The 24,930-nt window shown below is 45.1% G+C and overlaps 1 protein-coding gene across 8 annotated transcripts in view; it reads right to left on the reverse strand.

Moving 5' to 3' along the window:
* LOC139757272 (uncharacterized) overlaps positions 1-24,930 on the reverse strand; it is a 565,387-nt gene that overhangs the window by 87,244 nt on the left and 453,213 nt on the right. For 2 of the 8 annotated variants that reach the window (XM_071677612.1, XM_071677614.1), the window contains exon 1: positions 22,178-22,843. The exons of 4 other annotated variants lie outside the window; for them this stretch is intronic. In XM_071677612.1, the coding sequence (XP_071533713.1) occupies positions 22,178-22,182 (5 nt within the window). In that variant the 5' untranslated portion in view covers positions 22,183-22,843. Of the gene's footprint in view, positions 1-22,177; positions 22,844-24,930 lie in introns of those variants that run through there. 2 more of the 8 variants (XM_071677615.1, XM_071677616.1) reach the window with 2 other exon arrangements.

The raw sequence follows: 24,930 nt of genomic DNA on the forward strand, positions 1-24,930 counted from the left end.
TGATGGTCTTATTCTTGTTATTTTATCTTTATTTTTGTCTACAAAAATCTCCACACTAGTGACCAAGGCTCCAGGCTTCGCGGGAGGCTATGAGACTGGCCTTGGATCCCCAGGTTGAGTTACTTGGGTGACGGTATGCCCTCTCGTGTTTCAATCCCAAATGACAAACTATGTTTGGAGGTCAGTATATGTTTGCATATATTTTCCATTATTACTTTCCCAAAATTCATATGACAGTCTAGGTTTATGGATTCTTATAATTTGGTGCAATTTCTCTTGTTTCAGTTAGACTAACTTCATTAAAGTCATTTCACTTTCAGTACTTCTCCTCAGTGCCTTTTATTTCATGTGACTTTGATATCTTTGATGTCTTGATTCGAGCACAAAAAAGTGTTGAGAAGCCATGGTCCAGGAGCACAAATGCTGGTTAAACATAAAACGTGTTTTTGCCGATATGTAGTCGGTCAGTCAGCTTGCAGAAAACTTTGCTGAACATGATCAACTCAACTCCATCTGCTAAGCATTTGCGTTTATAAACAAGTGATGCAAACACCCTCCATGCCTTACAGAAATGATGTAAACATCTACTACTCTAAGACTCTGCTTTTACCACAATCATCTCTATGACTCTGATCTTATATACGACAAAGGACCCTGTGGACCGATGCTCTTTCCTCACCTTTATGTAATTTACTGTTGGGGAATCTTAAGAGGACATAAACCTCTAAAAGCATTACTTTATGTATAACCCCTTGAAGAAGACGCTGAATGTGAAGAATAATGCAAAATACAGCTGTGCTCTGATAAAGAAATAAGAGAGTCCTAATATACTTCATTAAACATGGAAATGAAGTCTGAAATGCATATGCTCCTGGGAGCTTAATGAAATTCCAATACTTTCATATGATACAATAACACTTTTATGTCTTGATGGGCTATAGTATATTCCAATGCCCTCGAGGAGGAGCAACGATATGCCTGCAGCATATTGCAGCATGAAACACGTCAGCATATCGTCCGTTCTGAGCTTAGTGGCTCTTGGTGTCCTATGCCATGACTGCTCAGAAACCCGTGCCAGTTGCTCAGCATCTCGTGCCACAATTACTCAGTGGCTTGTGTTATGTGTGGTGGGTGTCTGGTGCCAAGATTGCTCAAGCCAGTAATGAGCACGGTGCATGCCCAGCAGGGGGGCAGGCACATGACCACGCATGGCCACGGCCCATTACTTTCACCTCCTCCCCAAGATCCACCGCCGCTCTACCTGAGCATTCCAACACCACACCAGCTCTCTACAGCCCCCTCACTCCCTCCCTTTATCTATCTATCTATCTATGAATGGATGAATATATGTATATATTCGTGTGTGAGCCTCCCTCTCTCTCTCTCTCTCTCTCTCTCTCTCTCTCTCTCTCTCTCTCTATATATATATATATATATATATATATATATATATATATATATATATCCTATGGAGGAAGAACAAGTCTGCTGATAACGAACCCAATTTTTTTCTCCCCCACACCATGACCTTCCTCTTCCATACCCCTCTTCTGCTCCCCTCCTCCCCAGGTGGTGAATGCCTCCCCAGTAGCACTCTTCCATTACCTCCTCCCCCATGGCTCTCTATCATGACCCTGCTCTCCCATGACCCTCTTCCATAACCCCTCTCACTCTCCCCTGGGCCTTTCCCACGACCACCCAGCTACCATCATTCATATCAACTTGACCACTACTAACTACTACATTACCCCAGCGAAAGTTGAAGTATTCCTAGACTGCGTGAGTCATTCACTTTATACAATGAAGCTAACAGCACAGCCAACAACATACATTTGCATATTCATGAGTTTCCTCATAGAATATAAAACATAAGGCACTAATCAAGCCAGATAAACCATAAACTGTGTATGATTCACTCAATATAAAACAAAAACATAAAACAGCATAAACTACACCATATACAACATACATCCCAAGCATGCAAAAGCATAAACCATACATTATACCACATAAAACGAACATAAATAATCATATACACTATATTATACTACATGAACGAAACATATTCCTTAACCACAAAGTATACGTAAGATCTAACATAACAAACGACCAACCGTTATAACCAAACCTGATCAGTTTTCCAAATTATGTCATTATGAACATTATTACTATAGCCAGGAAAGGGTCACTGGCATTATCAACCCCTTGAGTACGACGGGGCGACCCTTGAGTACGACGGGGCGACCCTTGAGTACGACGGGGCGACCCTTGAGTACGACGGGGCGACCCTTAGCAAGACGGGGCGACCCTTAGCAAGACGGGGCGACCCTTGAGTACGACGGGGCGACCCTTGAGTACGACGGGGCGACCCTTAGCAAGACGGGGCGACCCTTAGCAAGACGGGGCGACCCTTGAGTACGACGGTGCGACCCTTGAGCACGACGGTACGACCCTTGAGCACGACGGTGCGACCCATGAGCACGACGGTGCGACCCATGAGCACGACGGCAAGACCCTTGAGCACGACGGTGCGACACTTGAGCACGAAGGTGCGACCCATGAGCACGACGGTACGACCCTTGAGCACGACGGTAAGACCCAAGGGAGTGATGATCGTTGGCCCCTGGCTCTACTACTACTACTACGTCTATTACTACTACCACTATTACTACTACCACTATTACTACTACTACAACTATTACTACTACTACAACTACTACTACTACTAACTAGTACAACTATTGCTACAGCAGGCGCTACTGTAACTGTCCCTGGCAGGGCTGTAGACAGTAATGACCAACTAAACCCAAATGGCGTCACTCCAGGGAAGAGGAAAGGCCAATTAGCTTACCAAGGGAAGACGGACAATGGGGCAATAGCGAACGCCACCAGCGAACAGTGGGGCAGGAGCGAACGCCACCACCAAACACTGAGGCGAGAGCGAACGCCACCAACGAACACGGGCAAAACTAAACGCCAACAGCAAACAAAAATTAGGCAGTAACGAAGGTCGCCAGCGAAAAGACAGGCAAAAGGGAACGTAGCTAACACACAGACAGGGACCAACGAACGCCTCCAGTGAACAGACAGGTAACAGCGAACAGAAGAGCAATATCGAATGCCACCAGCGAACGGAGGGGCAATATCGAACTCAGCCAGCGTGGATGGACGTATGTTGGAGAGACATTTGATTTCACGACCGAATATCAGCAAATACCGCGAAACGTGACTTCAGCGAACATACACAAATATTCAAGATACGAGATTTCGAGACAAAATTTACTCTCAGATACATAATACACGAAATCTTGCCCGCAAATACCTTAAAATATTCTAAAAACGTCGTTTTAATGATCAATAAGTATTTATTGGAACGAGATGACTTAACAAACGAAAATCCATGATAATTATTCAAAAAATTATCAGATGAGTTAACATACCACACACGGAAAAGAAAATGGGAGGTTATGCAATGAGAAGAACGAAAAGGGAAGTTATGTGACAAGGAAAATGAGTGGGTAGTTACATGACAAGGAGAATGAAAATGGGAAGTTATGTGACAAGGTAAATGAAAATGGAAAGTTACATGACCTGGAGGATGATGGTTGGTTGGTTGTTTAGGCCTATCACCTGCCAGGGTCATTTTGGCCATCAGCCTCGAGTTATGACCACCACGGGAATCATCCTTAACACCTTCAGGTGTTAAGGATGATCCATTATGCATGTGCTCCATCAGGAGAACGACCCTGGGTTGTTATGTGACAACGGGGAGGAAAATGGGAAGTAACACAAGAAGGAGAACGAAAATCGTGGGTTACATAACAAGATGAGAGAAATGGGTAGTTTCGTGACAAAGATGATAATGGAAGGCTAACAGGTAGAATGAAAATGGGATGTTATACAATAAAGAGAATGAAAATGGGATGCTAGTTAACAATGAAAATGGGAGGATTACATATCATGGAGAATATAACTGAAAAGCTGTGACAAAAATGAAAATGGGAAATCATGTAAAAAGGAGAATGAAATTGGGAAGTACGTTACCAGGGGAGTGGAAATGGGAATCTACGTGGCAAAGAAAAGCTATGGGGTATTAGATGTCAACCATGAATAGAAATATATGTGCTGGGTGTCAGGAAATAATAGAGTCAGCACTGGTTGTCAGCAGAGAGCTGAGGCAAATGTATTCGTCAGCGTGAGTCACTATATGTGGCTGATAATTGATGCGTCATACGACGCACACAGACACACTCTCTTACGTCAGCCTGATTCGTCAACGCCTCTCTCCTGACTACAAGTCAGCAGTGTAACAAAGCTCCTGATCTGATACGGACCTGACCCTGACCTGACCTGACCAAGTCAGAGGTTCGGCGGGGCCAGTTAAAGTCATTCTCTGGAGCAATAAGACGTTTTTAGTGGTTTTCCCAGACTTTTTCTTTTTAACCCCTTGAGCACGACGGTGCGACCCGTGAAACACGACGGAACTATCCTGGAGCACGACGGTACGACACTTATGGCCGACGGAAAGACCACTGACCACGAAGGAACGTCCTTTCCTCAGCACGACCACTTACACACGATGGAAAGACCTTTAAGCATGACGGTACGACCCTCGGGCACGATGACGTAACCTTTGACCCCCAGCAAGTAACATGAAAGCACCGTCACCATAGCAAGCAACACGGCAGCAACATTGCAACTGCCTCCATATTTACCCTTAAAACAATGACCAACGCAGTTGCCATGCACCCTACATGCTAATTACATTTTCCTATACCATCATCAGGACAGTAATTTGTACCATAATGAACAATAATTATCTCTCATCATATCTAATATAATCATAAATATTAATGCAATCATCATAAAAAAATGGACTTCAGAAACGGGACCAGTTAACGTAATCTAAATTAGCATCACCATTAAAGCAATTAGTGGTTATTATCACATGGACAGTGGCCAGCAGATGCCAGCACTCGTCACAACCATCGTTGATGCAGTTGTTAGTATGTTGCTCCGCACGAAACACCCGTCACCAACACAAAGTCCCCATCATCAACGTGGATGGGGTTAAAACATCACCATCACCAACTTGGGGACATGACGTCAACACATCACCTCCGCGTCTCCTGTCAAAACACATTATAAATTTCTCACCAACACTCCAGCACCACAACCTCACCAGCACCACCCTGTCACCAGCAGGCCCTCCTCACCAACAGCTGAGGGCGTGAGGGTGGGCGGTAGGTAGGGTGGTGGGTGAGGTAAGGTGAGCCTCATGGTGGGGTAGCGCCCAGCTCGGCTCGGGTGTCCCTCCTCCATCAGAATAATCTCACACCCAATATGGACCAGGCAGGAGGAGGAGGAGGAAGAGGAGGAGGAGGAGGACGTCCAGGAGGAAGAGGAGTAGGAGGGGCTAGAAGGGGAGTATGAAGAGGATAGGGAGGGAGGACAGTGTGGCGAATAGAGGCAGACCAGCAGCACCAACACGAGAGACAAGTTCGCTACCACCCTGGTCAACAGAACGGTGACTACGGAGGCTAAAAATACACCCAATCTTCTTAAAGTTAATCCTAACGATCGTAATTATTGTAATGATTATACCAATGACGTCATTGTCTATAATGACCGTAGCAGTCCCATACATTGTAATTAATGTCGAGAGACTGAAGAAACATGGTTAATTCATTCATATATAAGACAGTAACGTCATCATAACACAAAATCCAGTTCAGCCTGGACGTGTTTGAGCGATACAGTTCAGTTTCGTCGTCTTATTTCGAGCGATACACAACGGAGACGATCGTAGCTTTACCCACGCCCGTACACGTCTCAACCAGACAAATCAGTGCAGGAGTCGACGCTCCCTTGTTTACCTTGCGGAACCCCAGGCGGTGACGCATGACTACGGTGGTAATAAGGTACGTGAGGAGGCTCCTGTGATGCGAGGAGCTTCACACGACACAGTCACCCACTTCGGGTCCAGCGTGCAATTTGATTTGTCATTTGTGCCGGTACCGCCGGCGAGCCTCCTGCGCAATTTGTCATTTGTGCCGGTACCGCCGGCGAGCCTCCTGCGCACGCCCTGCACTTCCTGTGAGCGATGAACTACAAACCAAGAAGTCGCAGCAGTTATAGTTTCAGAATCTTTAAATTTTGTCTGAATATTCGGACAATGGACTTCATGGAAAGCATATGGTGAAGGGTTCAAGGTGAGGGGGAGGTGCGGACACGTACAGAGCGTACAATACATTGACACTGGAGCGCTGAGGTGTGACCAAGAGCGGTTCAAGGCCACAACAGGACGTCTGACAAACCATGGAGGTTACTCCATAGTGATCAGAGGGTCTCGAAGCCATGGCACCAGTATCCCAAAACCATTGAGGTTCTCTGTGGTGTGAAAAGAGCAGTTCAGAGGAACAACACTTCGCCTTGAATACCATAAGGTCACCAAAGTGTGACCAAAACGACTCAAAAGATCCGGATATCAGGATGGTGTGAGTGCGGGCGTGGTGCAGGATGTGACGCAGCCACGAGTAATTCTTCAATAATAGCAACAGCTGCAAGATGTGGTTTATGCTATGGCGACACCCAGCCAGCCAGCCAGCCATGGGGCCGAGCTGACGAAATCATTCGTACCAGTGTTGACGTGTTTAGTGGCCCCAGGGGTCCAAGGCTACGACGCTAGTGTTGGTGTTGGTAATGACTCTCTCTCTCTCTCTCTCTCTCTCTCTCTCTCTCTCTCATGTGTGTGTTGTGTGGATCTGACTATTTCACAGAATCATTTCATTATTATACATATATTCACAGACCCCCTCCCCCTTCTCTCTCTATTTTTACACGTATGCATGAATTACGTGAATTTTACATTTCATTTCATGAAATCTCTCTCTCTCTCTCTCTCTCTCTCTCTCTCTCTCTCTCTCTGCTGGGAGTTTTTTACAGCAATTTTTTTGAGAGGGATCTTCTTCGTATGCTCTCGATCTGTGTCTTGCCGGCCCCTCAGTAAGCTTTCTCACGAGCCAGCCATCACAGTCCTCAACCAAACACATCAACCCTTCCTTCTGTGGCGGAGGTCGGGTGGGTCTTCTTCCATACAGAATATCAAAATATATTTTTTTTACTTATCAACCGTTGGTCCTGTGATCATAACAATGGTAACCCAAACCCATAAGCCAGTTCAAGTTACCCAAACTCACATGACTACCAAGATAATAGAAATTATTCTAGCAACAGTGACATGACGATTTTGAGTGATATCACAGGAAATGATGATCCAGACTTTTGTTCTGGTAATGATGATCATCATAGTGATCATGATGGTGACTCATACGACGAAGAAAAACATGTGATGAATCTGACCGAATCAAGTGAATACTAAAGTATTAGAGATAACTGCTTTTAAAGAAACTTGTAATATTACAGATAACCATTGTTAAAACACAGAATACGTACTTTCCGATATTTATCTATCTATGAACTCCCTTCTCGTTTTGCAGGAAGTGGTTTTGCAAAACTGGGGTCCCAATCCCAGCCCCGCTCGTTGGGAAAGGGCAGAGAGGCCCACTTCACTAGGGCACACTAACTCTTCTTTTATCTTTCCCACACTGCTATCCTATCTTCAACCACAAGTTGATTGAAAAAAAATATGAACTGAAGGTCTCTGGCGTTTATAAGAAAGTACGAGGATGATTTCAGAGTTGGGTCACACCATATGATTTGGAAATAGTCACATAAAAAACAACAGCCTAGCAGGCGAGTTACAGATGTATACATGGGAGAAAAAATGTAATTCGAGTCGTTATGAGAACAGCTGGTAGGAAGACAAGCTGTGTGACACCGGCTGTGATTCAGCCTAGCCAACCAGTCCTGCCTCTCTCAACGCCCGCATCCCAAGACTTGAGGAGATGCGAATCCTCCAGCAAGCCCGGATATTATAGTTTAACCCGTTGAAAACGACGGTACGATCCTTTCAGGACGAGGGAAAGATCCCTTGAGCACAACGGTACGAGCCTTGAGCAACATGGTACAATCCTTGAGGAGGAAGGTACGATTCTTGTGCACGAATGTACGATCCTTTAATGAGCACTCTGGTACAATCGTAAAGCACGATGGTACGATCATTGAGTATTGCAAGCACTTGTTATCTCTCGCATCAGCCAACCTTACCGTGAACTCTGCTTTCAGGATAAATCACAAGATCTCAGATGCCTCTTAATCATGAAACATTACAAGGTTTCCTCTGCCAAATCCTTCCAGAAATAGTGAAGTCCCTCTAAATCAACAGTTCCATAATATTATCCTGTATCAGCAGTTCCAGGGCAGTCCTCTGTATCAGCAGTTCCAGGGCAGTCCTCTGTATCAGCAGTTCCACGTTATTCCTCACCATCAGCAGTTCCAGGATATTCCTCGGTATCAGCAGTTCCAGGACGTTCCACGTTCCAAAATATTCGTCAGTTCCAGCGGCTCTGGGACATTCCATTAGCAGCTGCAGGACATACCATGAGAAGTTCCAGGACATCTTAAGACTTCCAGATCCAAACAAATGTTTATCAACACGTTCTCTAACACTAGTATTAGAATCAATATTGATAACAATTGGTGGTGTAGATGTCTGTGATTTTTAGGTGTGGCGAGGTTGGTGGTGGTGATGACATCAGTGTTGAAGCGGCAGTGGTGGTGATACGAGAGGAATGTTGGTGTGGTGACGATTGCTGGAGTGTGTCAGGTCTGTGATGGCTCCAATCTCATCCTCTTAGAGGAGAAAGTGTGTGTGTGTGTGTGTGTGTGTGTGTGTGTGTGTGTGTGTGTGTGTGTGTGTGGTGTGTGTGTGTGTGTGTGTGTGTGTGTGCGCGTGAGTGTGTAGGTAATGATTTAGGACGAGGTGAAACTATTCCTTCCTTGAGGTCTCCCCCACAAAGAACTGCTGTATGCTGCTGTTAGTCAGGTAAAGCGTTACAGTTTCCTGGACCATCCAACAGATTACTGACGGCAGTAATGGCTGAACAAACATCTTAAAAAAATACTCATGGAATTGTATGACGTTAAGACACTTGGGAAAAAAAATCAGGCCAGGAGAAAATGAATTCTAGTTACATTCCTGCTATCTGTATCACGCAGAATATATGTAGCCAACAGCATTGTTGATGGCATAGGTGTGGCGTGAGACAGTGACCAGCACATGTGTCTACTTCACTGCATGACTCACGCGAGTTTTCACTGCTATTCACGATGTTCACAGCTGAGCCCACACACTCACACCTACACATTACTTTCACATTACACAGAGACCGTTTTCTACATACACTCTTCTCTTGAATGGATACACACACACACTCACGCACGCACTGACTCTAAGAGAATACATATGTGCTATATATGTCTTCAGCTCGAGCACACACACACAGACACACACACACACACACACACACACACACACACACTTCACCCTTGGGTTGAAGCGTCACTTCCTCTGCTTCTCCGTCACGGCAATGATCCCCACATCACGAACTGCACCTCCGGCTGCCTGTACACTGTGGCTGGCTGGCTGGCTGGCCGCCTCACGCCACAGCCACAGCAGCAGCAGCAGCAGCAGCAGGGGTTACACTCTACACCCTGTAACATATCCCACAGCAGCAGGGGGGGCTGGCTGGGCTGCTCACTGTACCATGTAACACTCCTTGGAACGTCTTGTGCTGTATATAATCCTAAAACTCTACGAACCACCGGCAATTTACAACTTCCTGTGGCGGCTTCTGTTTTACGCCAGATGAAGATGTGTGTCCAGCCAACTCACCACTAACTATAAATTACAAGACCGTTTACACAATCTACCCACATCCACAACAGATATATCGCCATCGTTTTCTAATTCATATACGTCTGTTCTTGTTATACAGTATATCTTTTTCACACCTATAATGTCTTTTGGCATTTTGTCGGATATATATATATATATTCTTTTCTTTACCTTTATAATTCTACGATACTTGGGACTGTGGCACCACAGTGTAAATGATTTACAGTGTGGAGGTTACAAGAAGTGGTATATACTTTCCGCTACGTAAAAAAAAGGATTATCTGAACCTCTCAACCTCAACCCTAAACCTCTTTAACCCGTGGACTCGAGGAAGAAAGTCTTCTTTATTCTATGGACTGGAAGCAAATATAATCTCCCTCTTCAGCCCACAGACTTGACGAAGATTGGGACTCAGAGAAGCGACTACGTGCCTCCTTTCCTGCAACAATAACCTGTCCTATACGATCAGTCGAGCCAGCAGGATCGCCCCAGTAGAGGCAACATTCTTCCCATGAAATATGAAAAAGAATTACTCGTAAGTTAGGGCAATCATCGCTGTTAAAAGTGCTAATACTGGCATCTAAAAATAGCAGACCTACTCTATGGTCTTCCTCTTGAACCTTTCATCCCAACCCCTTAATAAACAACTGTCCTAAACGTTCTTAAATCTCCTTAAATGGCCCTTTACCTGGGCGTGCCGCAGGACCAGCACCCCCGGAATCTGGGGAGCCATTGTCATCAGCTGTTCACGTTTACCCATCCTTCTGGGTGTGAGTCATAGTGGGTACTCACAATACCTTGCTTAGGCGGCACACTCACTGAATCTCTCGTGGATTCCGTCTCTAGCTAACTCTCTGTCGGCCGGTTGTTCTCCCTTCATCTCTCACTTTCTTGGGAAAAGTACGTTGTAAGTATTTGTAAGTAGGAAGGCATTCTCTCTCTCTCTCTCTCTCTCTCTCTCTCTCTCTCTCTCTCTCTCTCTCTCTCTCTCTCTCTCTCTCATACAACACACGCACACACAATGAAATACTCTCACTTATCAATTCCATCCGACCATAGAAAGATGTAGAAGGGCGTAACCTGGTGGTTGGGGGAGTAAAAGACCTTTCTCCCAATACCGAACTCCTTCTTATTCAGGCCACACAAATGAGATGTGTTGCCTCGGGAAACAATGGAATTGGTTTCCAAGATGTAAGAAATTTGCTTGAAGATGAGAGAGGCTGTCTCAAGAGATTACTTTCCCTGATGAGATACCATTGAATTCATCATGCCAGCATTTACTCGTACACCTGCCCAATTTCGGTAGCCCTACTTGTAATAGGTAAGAAAAGAGATCCCGTGCGAGGAGCCAGGTCTGGTGTGGGCCATTTGCATGGTCGTTCACAGAAAGATTACGTTGTAATGGCTGTGGTTATATGTAAAAAAAAGAGGCTACATATCTGTCCATTAACTAGACTAAGACCTAAGTAATTAGGTTCCTCTGAAAATACGTAGGAAAATTGGCCAATTATCATCCATTAACCTGACCATGAAACCAGTGACTAATTATGTCTGACAAAAGGTTATTAATAGGTAATACATAAATCGATAATTGAGACATAGTGTAATTAAGGGCGAAGTTGTCAGCTACCAATATAAACCTTTGTGTTACTGAGGTCGTCTGGCAGCGTCGAGATGCGACGTACTAATGTATTAAACATGTCTTTTGCAGCGATTCTTTCGACGACAATAATACCAGTAGGTAAGTCTGTTGATATTTTCTCCCAGTGTGTTGCCTCATCCAAGACTTATAAGATCTTGTGTAATATATAAAACGAATCTTAATGAAAGGACCTTCCCTACACGCATCGATGTCAATAAGATCTGAATTACTGGGTCAATTAAGCTCTGTGTGACTCCTCACTGGAAGGTACAAGAAAGAGGTACTGTATGCGTACAGAAATAAGTAAATATGAGAGTAAACCTTTACTGGAACGACAAACTGGCTGGAATATGTCAAGGAAATCCAGTAGAGAACAGTCACGCAGTACGAAACATTAGGGGAAAACATTATTAATGACAGGGAACCACCACGTCTCTTCACCCTGGTAAAGGTAAACATACAGCACAACAGAGGAAGACCATGGGACTTCAGGGAACAGCTGGACACCTTCCTCCAAGGTGAACCAGACCAGCCAGGTTGTACAACGTATAATAAACACAGAGCTACAGCATCAATCAGCCCGCTACGTCAGGATCTTACATGGAAAGCTTGGTCGCAGACCCACCTTCCACGATAAAAACACAACCCTATATATATATATATATATATATATATATATATATATATATGTTCTATTTTGATCAAATAATCTAAAGAGTTGAGAAGAACAGATGGAAAACAAGTATACAGATATTAATCCTACACACACACACATAGACACACACACACACACACACACACACACACACACACACACACAAATGGAAGAGGGAAAAACACCACTATTATTACCCTTAACAATAACCATGAACCTCATATTACTTCTAATGGTCCATAAAGCACCATTATAAGGACATGCCGACAACACATTCCCCTTTATAATTTCCCTAGCTTAATGGGCCCAGCGGAGGTCGGGCTAACAGGCCTTGAAGAATACATTCTGGGCGAACAAATTGACGTGGGAGATCCTGCACGATGGGTCCTCAAGCCTAGCCCCAGTGGTGTGCTCTCACAGCTCCAGTCCCTCCCACACACTGGATGTGTGGTGCCAGTGGTGTGTGTGGTCATGCCTCTCGTCCCTCCCACACACTGGCTGTGTGGTGCCAGTGGTGTGTGGTCATGCCTCTCGTCCCTCCCACACACACTGGCTGTGTGGTGCCAATGGTGTGTGGTCATGACTCTCGTCCCTCCCACACACTGGCTGTGTGGTGCCAGTGGTGTGTGGTCATGACTCTCGTACCTACCACCTCTTGTGGCTCTTAACTGCTATGGTCAAGTCGTCCAGGTAACTGTTGACAAATGAGATTTCTCTTGAGAACTTGGCAGACGTGGCTTGTGTGTGACTTCAAACAACTTGTTTTCCAACCATTTCTTATATCATTATAGAAATTGCAGGAACATATCCATCAGTCAAAAGACATTGGCGTTTGCTGGCATCAGACACTCAATACTTGCGGGGTTCGCTCCTTGGGAAAATGCTAAACCACAGCAGTGGTTACTGAGTAACTGGCCAGCTACATCCGGCCACACAGCTAATATCCCACAACAGTTTAGTATTTAGTAAGACTACTACCTCACCACAACCACAGGTTCAGCGTGGCAGGTCCTACATTGTGGTCAAATACATTAACAAGTTGCAGGAATTAGCGTCACACGCCAGTGATATTCTGGGTATTCGACGGTGATATTTTTGAGAATTCTTTGTTGATATTCTGGGTATGTTTTCGTAATATTCTAAGTATTCTTTGGTAATATTCTGGGTAATCATGGGTGACATTCTAATTTCATTTCTTCATAATTCAGGTATTCTAACCTTGTACAACAGTTACGTATGAGTAGGTCAAGACACAAGACCACAGGAGAACCAATCTTAAGATCGGCTTTGTGTTTCATGTGATTTCTGAACCTGAACTGATCTTTGAAAAACTCAGGAGATTATGTTCTTGGGTGTCTGAGGCTTTCCAGTCTCCCTGACCTCATGATGACCTTGGAAACCTTACCATAAGGAGGTCACCATGAGGGGGAGAACGGGAGGTAACCACCCGGATGTGCAGGCTACATCGGCCTAACAACTGTGGCCTCCAAGAGCAAGTGTGCACACATGAACAAGCTTAACCCAATACCCAGCTGTGGGGCAAGATGACCCCTGAAACCATCGTAAGGATGTGTAAGGTCAGGTAAGGGGGATTTGACGATCTCCGAAGCTATTGTAAGTTATAAGAAAAGCAAGGTCAACCACAGTCAAGTATGCGTAGCGTACGATAAACCATCGTAAGGTATAACGACTTCCCAGAACAACGATTGCTAATTTCAGGTCACTCATTCCCGCCAGCTGTACGGATGGATCCACACTTTCTATCCTCACTCATCATAAGTTCTCTCTCTCTCTCTCTCTCTCTCTCTCTCTCTCTCTCTCTCTCTCTCTCTCTCTCTCTCTCCTTCCATATCTACTTCGTGGGGTCAGGTCATCACAACTTCCTAACAACGTCAGGAAGGTCAGTAAACACATTTATCTCTACCACTTTCCGCAGGTTTAGCAACACTTGTCTCGCCCCACCACGCCCCTCCCGTCTCAGCTATGGAAAACTAGGTTTGGCTTGATGACTTTCTTCTGACAATGTGTTGGGTCAATGCACAACTAGCGACACGATGACTACTACTTGAGGATAACCACCTGCAGGGGGTCACTGAGGGTGGACTGTTATCAACAGATCGACCACACATACGTCAACATCCCCTAAAAATGACCCATCACTTAAAACATAAAATGTAACAGGAAAAATCGAGATGAATGTATTAGACCATTACAGATATAAATATGGAACTCGACCAACAACGGTTCCCGCAAGTTATGACACTAAATACTAAACCTTAATGTAATACCCGCACTAAAACTTTCAGCTTTGAAAATCCCCCGAGCATAATTCTTGAGCCATGGAGAGGAAGAAAAAAAAGGGATCCAACTTATTTTCCAGAAGTCCAGGGTAATATCTGAATACGAGAAACTTTGTGAAAAGTTGTTTAAAAGCAAATTTTGTTTAGCTGGCACAGTTGTATCTTGCCAGTCCGAGAGATACAATTATTAGCCGAGAATCCAAAGCTAACCAAAAAGTAGCTAAACATAGTTTGTAAAGTATACAGAAATTTCTCCTTAGGTAACTATTTGCTTATTTTTTCACTCTCTCTCTCACGACACTAAGCTGTGTGTTTATGATCTCTTCCAACATCACAAACAACCTCGGAAGGATCCCATTGGTCTGCTGGTGTTTACATTCCCTGTACTTCTTTGTAAGATTTCATGGATGAATCAAACTTCACAGTGCTGTTTGATACAGTTATTTTCCGCCCTAAATACTCAAGAATGATACTCTGATACCTGGACGAGAGATTGTGCCACCTATGTTTTCTTCCAACTCGTCCAGTTTGTAGATTAATTTGACACCTGCAGTGGAAAGCTAATACAATCTAATAAGTAAAGACTGAGGGAGAAATCATTATGAAATACACATCTGGGAAACAACAGATTCGTCCTAATATTGGCTGTACAAACGTCTTCGGATGTAAGGCAACAGCTGAACTGATCATTTCAAAATACCACAATACCAACACCAGACGCCAAAGCCTTCATGATATTCCAACACAGGAAACAATTCCTATGCTGCGGTTAGACCAGCTACTTATATTTTCTTAGCTTTCATCTGCTGTGGAAAACGCTTGTAATGAAGCTTTACGTCATGTCTAGCCGCCTAACCTTTCTCATACGACCTCACTTTAGTGGTTTAGCCCCTGCAGTGCCTCACTGTAGCCCAACCAAAGCCTCACCGTAGCGACAACAGCGACATTCCCCTTCTATTCTTCCAAAGACGTCCAACTCCAGAAATTCAACTGTCATACAAGACAGTGTCATACCTTATCCAGGTAAACCGAAGTCCCATAAAACTCATAAGGAATACCGGCCCAAGAGAAACACCTATTGTATATTTCTTCAATGGCTGTGTTTTCACACTACGAGAGATGAAAGGCAGGCGGGCTTAGGGATACCAGTTATAGCTGGAAATACAGTATGCAAATACAGCAGTTTTATCAGCTTATTTATTCACGAGTTAACGTTTTCTTTGCTCTTGACACAGCGGCTTCAGGAGACCAGAACTCTGCGGCTTAGAGCCTTGAGCAGGACGTAACAGCCCTTGAGCAGGACGGTGGGACCCTTGAACAAGACGTTACGACCCTTGAGCACGACTGCTCGACGGTACGACCCTTGGGTATGATGGTTTGATCCTACAGGGTTAGGTCAAAAGGCAAAGGCTGTCGTACCGTCGTGCTCCTGGGCCGTTCCGTCGTGCTCCTGGGTCGTACCGTCGTGCTCCTGGGCCGTACCGTCGTGCTCCTGGGTCGTACCGTCGTGCTCCTGGGCCGTTCCGTCGTGCTCGAGGGCTTCAATGAAAAATATCACAAGTGCACACGACAGCAGATGGTGACCGGAACTAAACGAATGAGATACAGAATATAAGGTCCAGCGACATGGTCCCAGCACCAAGCTGTCAAGATCACCCCAACAGAACTATGGTGACCTCAGATGACCCCCCTCAACAACCAAGGGTGGTTCGTCGCGATCACTCGGTATGATGGCACATCGGTCTTTGACTCACCTCTCTAGCTAGTATCAAGTTGTTTCCAATGACCTCAGTGGACGAGACTGCCGTACTAACTCAAGCGTTACTCGCTGATAATCACTCGTTGTTATGATGTGTTGTTATCAGTGTTATGTACGAGACACAGTAAGGGAGCGATTATAACACCCTGGTGGACGGAGCCTTCAACAATGAGGCAGTGGACTGAGTAGGGTTTCCGGTAACTAATGTTTTTGGGATCTGTTAGACAGGAAACGTAAAAATGTCAAAGCGATCTCACATGCCAGCTGTTCCCTCTGTGTGCATTTTAAATGTTATCACTCGTGATGCCTTTGTAGATAACATTAACATTCCATCTATTCTAATCGGTTCTTAGGACGTTATCACAATGGCAGAGCTGTTGTGCTGGCTAGCTTATCCCTATATGAATCTATGCATGTTATTTCTCTACACTCCGCCATGTTTATGGTTGATAGTCTCCAAAACATCTTGATGAACAGGTGATGTTAGGCCAACTGGTCTGTAGTGTGTATATAGACAAATTGTTCGAGTGTTTGCGTATTTCTGAAAAGAAGTCTTTGCTTGTGGCACATACGAACAGTGGACGGTAGCCAACTGCGTCCAGATATGAACAGCTTCATGACTGAAATAGTCATCCTTAAAGATTAATATGAAGACAACTTTACTGTAGCATAAACAAGGTCACGGTTAGTTAACTCCCTTTAATGTGCTTACGTATGTGATTATGACGTCAGCACAGTGGTTAGTGTGGCTTCCTATGAATCACTCGGACCCATGTTCGAGCACCGAGCCGAACAGTGGGCTCACCGACATTCCAGCTGCAACAGTAATCCTGACGTGATATTTAGGAACAAAAAACAGGACCAGCAGGAGAAGCAGAGCCGCTGCCAAGCGCAAGAGTAAAATAACAATAACCTGTCTGAAGAGGAAAAATTCTCGTACGATGGGAGGTGATTCTGAACCTGAGGTGTTTATTTGTCTAACTATATACAGACAAAGCATCGCACGGACAACATGGGCGAGGGGTGCAAGACTAGGGGGTAGGTGGAGGCAAGCATAGGACGCACAGTGGGTAAGGGATATCAACACAGGAGGGCAACAGGTGTGCCCGGGAGGCGTCCGAAGACCAAGAGAGAACGCTTCCCGTCAGAAAATGGGGAAAGGTTATTAATGGCATTTGTGACATACACAGCAAGGTAACACGGGACACACACACACACACAGCATGGTAACACAGGACATAAACACACACACACAGCAAGGTAACACAGGACATACACACACACACACAGCAAGGTAACACAGGACATACACACACACAGCAAGGTAACACAGGACATACACACACACACACACAGCAAGGTAACACAGGACATACACACACATAGTATCAAGGCTCCTTGGAATACAAGGATAAACACTATAATGGGTGAAAATACATCACATTATATATAACGTACAATGTAAGCTAAATTTTTTTGGCAATCCACAATAAAAACATAATATATACACTTGAGTAACCGATTGATTTTGGAAAAGGACATAGTGTACAGATAGTGTGGCATGCAGTTGTTAACAGTGATAATGATTACAAAATAAGGTCTAAAATACATTACATATGACATGCAGTTAAAAAATATACATGCAGGGGTACGATTACTGAAGATGTCTACACAGTGTACGGTAAATTCTAAAAGTAGATGTGTCGCATCTGTTTCCTAGCCAACAAAATGCTGTTAACGTTCTCCAATTCCTTCACAACTGGCAAAACATGTCGGATTATAACACCCAAACCATATAGCAGCGTTGAGTTATAGTTATGCCAACGACAGAACCATCTGGCATCGTTAGCTATAATGCCTTCAACAGGAGAACCACCTGGCAAGGCGACGACGCTAGTTATAATACCCCTCAACACCAGAACCATCTGCCAACGTTGGCCATAATACCCCTCAACACCAGAACCATCTGACAACGTTGGACATAATACCCCTCAACACCAGAACCATCTGACAACGTTGGCCATAATACCCCTCAACACCAGAACCATCTGACAACATTGGCCATAATACCCCTCAACACCAGAACCATCTGACAACGTTGGCCATAATACCCCTCAACACCAGAACCATCTGACAACGTTGGCCATAATACCCCTCAACTTGTGAGAGAACAAAAATAAACAAAACGTTGGTTTCTTCCCCCCAGGCGGCTCCAGGCTGGGTCCTAAAGGCCAAGAGCAACAACTGTCAAGAAAGACGTAGAAACACCAGTTTTACCATGGAGTTTCGTCTTGTCCTGTTTGCCCTTTCATCCCCTTGTGGCTGTGAGGGTCGGTGTTGGCAGGAGCAACAACATGCTATGTGATCATCGGGCCGGAGTTATTGAGATATAAAGAAGGAAGAGAAAACAGACAGGGGGGGCGGGGGCCTCCTCCTCAGACAAATCCCACTCCTCCAAGGTCCCACAATATTACCCACACATCCAACTGAGACACACACACACACACACACACACACACACAAAGGATACCAGACGCACGGAAATAATATGCATAAGGGAAAGGAACAAAGCGGAGGAAGTAACTGTGAATAAATTGAAGAGAAACCATACAAGAGGTGGTATCCTCCCCCCATGTGTGTACAAGGTGTTGCTACGTACCCTACACACCCAACTTAAGACCAGCAGAGGGACGACCAAACATAGTGAGGTAATATATACGGTAGATGACAACATGACAAGACATCAAGTGTGAATTAGAGAAGGAAAAGAAATCAGACGAGGACCGACTCCACCCTCCGCCAGCCGCCAGCAATACAAGGTCCGCTGCACTGCTCTCCGTTACGGGAAAAGTCTGTCTCTTCCCTTGCAACACACACACACACACACACACACACACACACTCCTCATTTGCATACTGTATCAATTGTAGGGTGTGCATCGCGCGGGTTAAATATTTAGCACGGTATAATTACTCCGAGCGTGCCGTTCTAGACCCCGCCCACACCAGATGAAATTCCTGAACAGGAATTAAACGCCACTAAACAGAGCACCGTGTCCAATTACATATCCATCCGTCGTCGGAGCATTGCAATATCAACTGTTATAATTAAAAGTGCAATATCTGGCCCGGGCTGAGATGTAGCGAGGCGCTGCGTCACGCCCTCCTTACATGTACAGGACGAGAGAGGGAGGGGCTGGGGCGGGAGGTAGGGCAGACCTGCGGACAGGTTGATGCAGGTCAGCTCAGACTGGAGGAGGACTAGGTGGTCTACCTGGCAGCTACGTCACGGAGACCTCGATCCCCCGTTTAGGGCCCTCAACCCATCCACGTATAGGACCCTCAGCGCACCCATGTACGGGGCCCTCAGCCTACCTCTGTAATCTGACTGGTAGATGCGTCTATATACGTGAGTACTGGCCTGATCAGTCGTGTGTGTGTGTGTGCGTGTGTGTGTGTGTGTGTGTGTGTGTGTGTGTGTGTACTGAACACATAGGGCCCTTCAGCCCACTCCTGGAAACGACCTCGTATAAGGTACGTCCTTAGATATGATTACTAACCCATCCCGATTCGTGTTCATATTCATATATGAAATACACTGGACCCTAAGCCTACCACCTTGGCAACATGCGTCACACACATCATCTGTATTTGTATGAAAACCACTTCAAGTCTTTCGAGAGCCAGTAATGTCCTGCTCGGCTGTTAAATGAAAGCGTTCAAATTTCAGAGATGACACTAGCTACCTGAAGTAAAAGTTACTAGAAACACATGTTTGTGGCCACAGAAGCAACAGCTGACTGACACGTCTGCAACACACAGATGCAAGCTGACACTCAGGAGACCCGTCTAAGAACTAAGGGAAACTGACGTCCCCAGACAAACGTGACAGGACACACATACAGGAGGTGAAGCAACAGTCATGTGTATCTTTTCCTCACGTGCCTCAAGTCTAAGCGATTTGCACCACAGCCACGTATTCTCACTCAGTTATGTAATCTCTTCGGCGCGAAGAGTAAAGTAAGATGAGTACTTCTCAGTGAATGCCTCTGACTCACCCAGCAGAACGTGATGGAGGGACTTTACATAGAACCATCAACAGTTTTCATATTTTCGTTTACAAGGCTTCTCCATGATGATACTTCAAAATCCGTCAACATATAAACCAAATTGACCTTAACGAGCGGAATACTGCGGGTCGCTGGTCAACACACACGGGGTGTTTCTTATCTAACGATAGACTTACACGCGGTGTGGAATTCAAACCACAAAGGTATAAGGGTATGTCTTACTTTACGCATATCTTATGACGGTAACAGAGGTCTTCTACCCCTACACCTCGGTCCGGGATCTTACCTCACTCTATATATATATATATATATATATATATATATATATATATATATATATATATATATATTTCTTGATAGTTTCGACGGTACTCTACGGCCTGAGACCAAGCTTTGCACCGGTTTGTTCCATGTATCGTTCTTCTGCTGACTAACTGTAAGTATAGAAACAACTCTGTGCCACACACACACACACACACACACACACACACACTGGGCGAGTATCTGCAAAGTGTACCTGACCAGCCAGTCTGTGGTGGGGGAGTAAGATTGCCGGTTGAGGTCCCACACAGCCTAATTGATCAGAAGAGGATGAAAGAAGTTTGGCCTCGTACAGAGTTGTGGCGTCACAGACCGGCTTCCAAAACTGATCAAAAATGAAGTATGGAGCAGCAGCAAGGTACTGAGGGAGACACAAGAAATACGTAGAAGCAAAGGTGGAGAATAAAGTATAGGATGAAGAGCAACAATTCACTTGATGGACCTTGGCGACCCACGCTGACCTCCCTTGACTATAAATATGTAACGTCGACCAACATAAAACGTTCTTCAGAAGGACATGAACTTCCCTGATTCCCTGTGACGTATCCTGATCTTGAGTAATTAAACTCACTGTCACCCAATTGCTCTAATGGATGATGACGTCAGAGGATCGCTAGTTACCAAGGCTGACCATTACGAACCACATGAGAAAACGAATATCACCAAGTCTTTAGTGACTTCTGATAACTGTTGACCTCTAAAAAGAAGGTCATAACCTGACCTTTCTTAGAGCCTTCCCAGATCCCTAACGACCTTACGACAGATACGTAAACCGAACATTGGTTTATGTTGTAGTTAATCATTACAAAGGTTCTTCAACCTCCTCCTATGACTTAGGCTTAACCTGCTCCTTAACGCAATGAATTAGGTGTAGAGTGACAATCTTTGAACACCTTGAGCACGACGGTACGGCCCTTGAGTACGACGGTACGACCCTTGAGCACGACGGTACGACCCTTGAGCACGACGGTACGACCCTTGAGCACGACGGTACGACCCTTGAGTATGATAATATGGCATTTGATCTGAACCTTTTCTTTATATTTCTGGTGGGTCCAGGCAGCAGGGCTGTGTCGTACCTAAGGGTCGTCCCCTGGTGCTCAAAGGTCGTACTATCGTTTTCAGGAGCCACATCCTCGTGTTCTATGGACGCACAATCGTGCTGAGGCATCGTACCGTCAGGCTCTGAGGGTTTAAATAATGTACAGGAACCTCAAAATGTCTCATGATACACGAAATAATGTCATGCAAAGTGATTGTATGTACCCTGATGTAATCAACTATTTATACGGCAGAGGGAGAGACTTCTACACCCGCGTGGGGTGCAAAGGAAACAAGCCGGTGACACCAACACAAATCAAATCACTCGTTGGGCCACATCTCGAACTTTCTCTCCTGTCACACGTTTTCATTATGTGTGCGTGTGTGTGTGTGTGGCTTCACCTCTATGTACACGTAAGAACATCAGCTACAATGAACGTTAGTGAACATGCAAGAAAACAGGGTTGGTGTTGCAAGACACGTCCCTTCTGGCTCAGCTCTGCACGTGTGGGTCTGGACGTGCCGGTAGGCCAAGGCCCAACTAACAAGCGTTTATATCGTAACAACCCGAGGGAAAAGGTCTATATTTACCTCATTTACGGACGGTGTGTATGCTCCTGGGTGTATGACTGGACACACACCTGTGTATGAAGGCCTAACTGTGGTAACAAGCGGCGCCAGATGGATGACTACTTAGTGAACTGGAAATTTCAATTGATGGTTTAGGCCAGAAATTGTCATCCAACACCCACCTGTTGATGGGACTTCTCTCTCTGGTGAAGGGCTCCACTGCTCGCTATGTCCACTGGTAAGCCTTACAGACGCTTATATGTGCACTTCACTGCCTTCTACAACCACAACAACAACTTTTATAACATCATACGAACTCTAACGATTACAAACACACTTCATTAGTTTCTACAACCCAGAGAACACTCTAAAACATTTGTCTACGATTTACAAACACTTACAAGTACATCTACTGGGTTCTGCAATAGCTAAAAAACTTCAAAACACTTTACAACACTCTTCTACGACTTAGCAGGCACTTCCATGTACCATTCACTTGTTTAAACAACCGTTAAAACGTACCACGATTCTCCTCTAAGTTCTCCTCTAAGACTTCCAGGCACTTATAGGTGCAGTTCACCGTCTTCTACAACATATGGAACCGGGCTACAACGCCTAACAACACTCCTCTATGAGGCAACACAAGCGACGTACTCCAACCTCACTAGTCAACAGGTCCGACACGACTGACGAATGCAATCTCTCGTGTCCACCACACCTTGTGTCCCGTTCTCACCCCCCCTACTCCTGCTCCCCCGCCTCTACGCTCCTCCTCCTTCCCTAGCTCCACCTCCCCGCTCCTCCTCCACCCCCACACCTCCCCATCCCTACCTCTCCCCCTCCTCAGTTCAAAGCCACCACCCACGAATCTGACCTGGCTAAACTCCCCGGGGGTTTAACACAGAAGGTGATCGAGAGGCGCCTCACACGGGTTCACAAGACCTGCTGTGATGCTGTTTGCCTGAGCTTTTTGCTTACGTCTGTTTGCCTGAGCTTTCTGTTTACGTCTGTTTGCCTGAGCCTTCTGTCTACGTCTGTTTGCCTGAGCCTTCTGTCTACGTCTGTTTGCTAAGCTTTTGCTTACATATGCGTACTTGAATTTTGTTTACACCTGGTTCTCCTAACAGTAGACACATCACTGTGTCTCGTTCTAATGATAAAGTTGATGTATATATCCAGTAGAATTCCAGAGCTGTCTCGGTGGTTACAACTCCGTCGATCAGGTAATTTTTATAGTCTTATAAGCAAACACTATCTCACGTAAGGCCAACTGCCCACTCCATCAGCCGAGACAACAGACACAGTTAGTTAAGCAGTTAATAAAGTATTCCACAAACTGTAGTCTAATTACCATTAAAGGTGTAATTAGTGAAAATTACGTCCTTAATTACGATACTGTAAGACATACACACTAAACTGGTTATTGCTTTAAGTTGTATTGTCTTATCTTTTTGCTATTTTTGGATGAATTTCAAACTACAAACATAAATTTCCTGATTTTCCTCGAATATTTTTCCTACGACTTTAGTAATCAAAGGTCATGAGTCATTGTGGCCTGTTTGTCTCCACTTCCCATTCTCTTTTTTTTATCCGCTTGGGCTTTGTTGTGTTGGAGTTAGTCTTCCTTACCCATTTACCCACCAATGCCTACCTCAGGTCCCCTACAGAAGTACTCCTATGTGCCCTCCTTATCCTCCCCCCCCCTCCCTTGACGCTATGCAAAACTTACCCCAGGCAACACTCAAAATTTTCCAGAGTAACAACCACAACTTAAACCAAAGACCCTACAAAATTTACATCCGGTACCCTTTAAAATATATCACAAATTGTCTCTATATTTTCCCAACCGTGTGATTACCCAAGGCACCCTTCAAAACTTACCCTAGGTACAGTAATCCAGTTCCTCTCCAAAACTTACACCAAGTACTAACTCTAAATACACTTCTAAACTTACTCCATGTACCCTCGAAAATATATCACACGTTCTCTCTAAAACATAGTTTCCTGAACCTCCAAACTCATCCCATATACCCTCCAAAACTTTTCTTAAGGACTCTCCAAAACGTATCCTTCAAACTCTCTACAACATATCTCTAAAATTTACCCCACGTACCCTCCATAATTCACCCCCAGGTATCCTACAAAATATACCCCCGGCACTCTTCAAAAACCCTCTCCTGTACGGCTTAATTCTAAATCCTTTGAAGCCCTCCAGTGCACCTTTCAACCCTCATTGTACGATTAGCTTAAGCTGATTTCGGGGGCTTAACTTTTGCCCCTGTAGGAGCTCAGTCTAGGACCTAATTGCCTAATTACTCCAGCGATGGATTAGACTGTTTGTAGCTGTTGCCCGCAGGCCTATGAAGGCTCCACAAACCCCTGGCTTGACTGTGGGCCGACAGCCGCAACCAGGGTTCTAACCTGTGCGCTCGACCCTGGGCGACCCGCGAATGCGTCATGGTCAGGGACGTTAACTGATACAACACGGACGTCCATTACTAGACCATCCATCAACTTCAAACCCAGGATGTTGGTAGACTAATATAATGGGATTGGCCGACACTAGTGAATTAGCAGTGGATGGCAAAAGGAAAGTCCTCGGCTCCAGTGGGGATCACCCCAGGTAGAGCCACTGCTTGTGGTGCATAATGATACAGGGGAAACACTGAGGGTTGATGGGTTTCATGATGAGAGTCGGGCGATGTCTCAACTTCTCTGACGTCCTCCCGCTGACTGTGATGACTCACGTAGTCCATGTGTGCCGGACGCCGCCG

This window comes from Panulirus ornatus, chromosome 25 (assembly GCF_036320965.1).
Source record: "Panulirus ornatus isolate Po-2019 chromosome 25, ASM3632096v1, whole genome shotgun sequence".
NCBI lineage: Eukaryota > Metazoa > Arthropoda > Malacostraca > Decapoda > Palinuridae > Panulirus > Panulirus ornatus.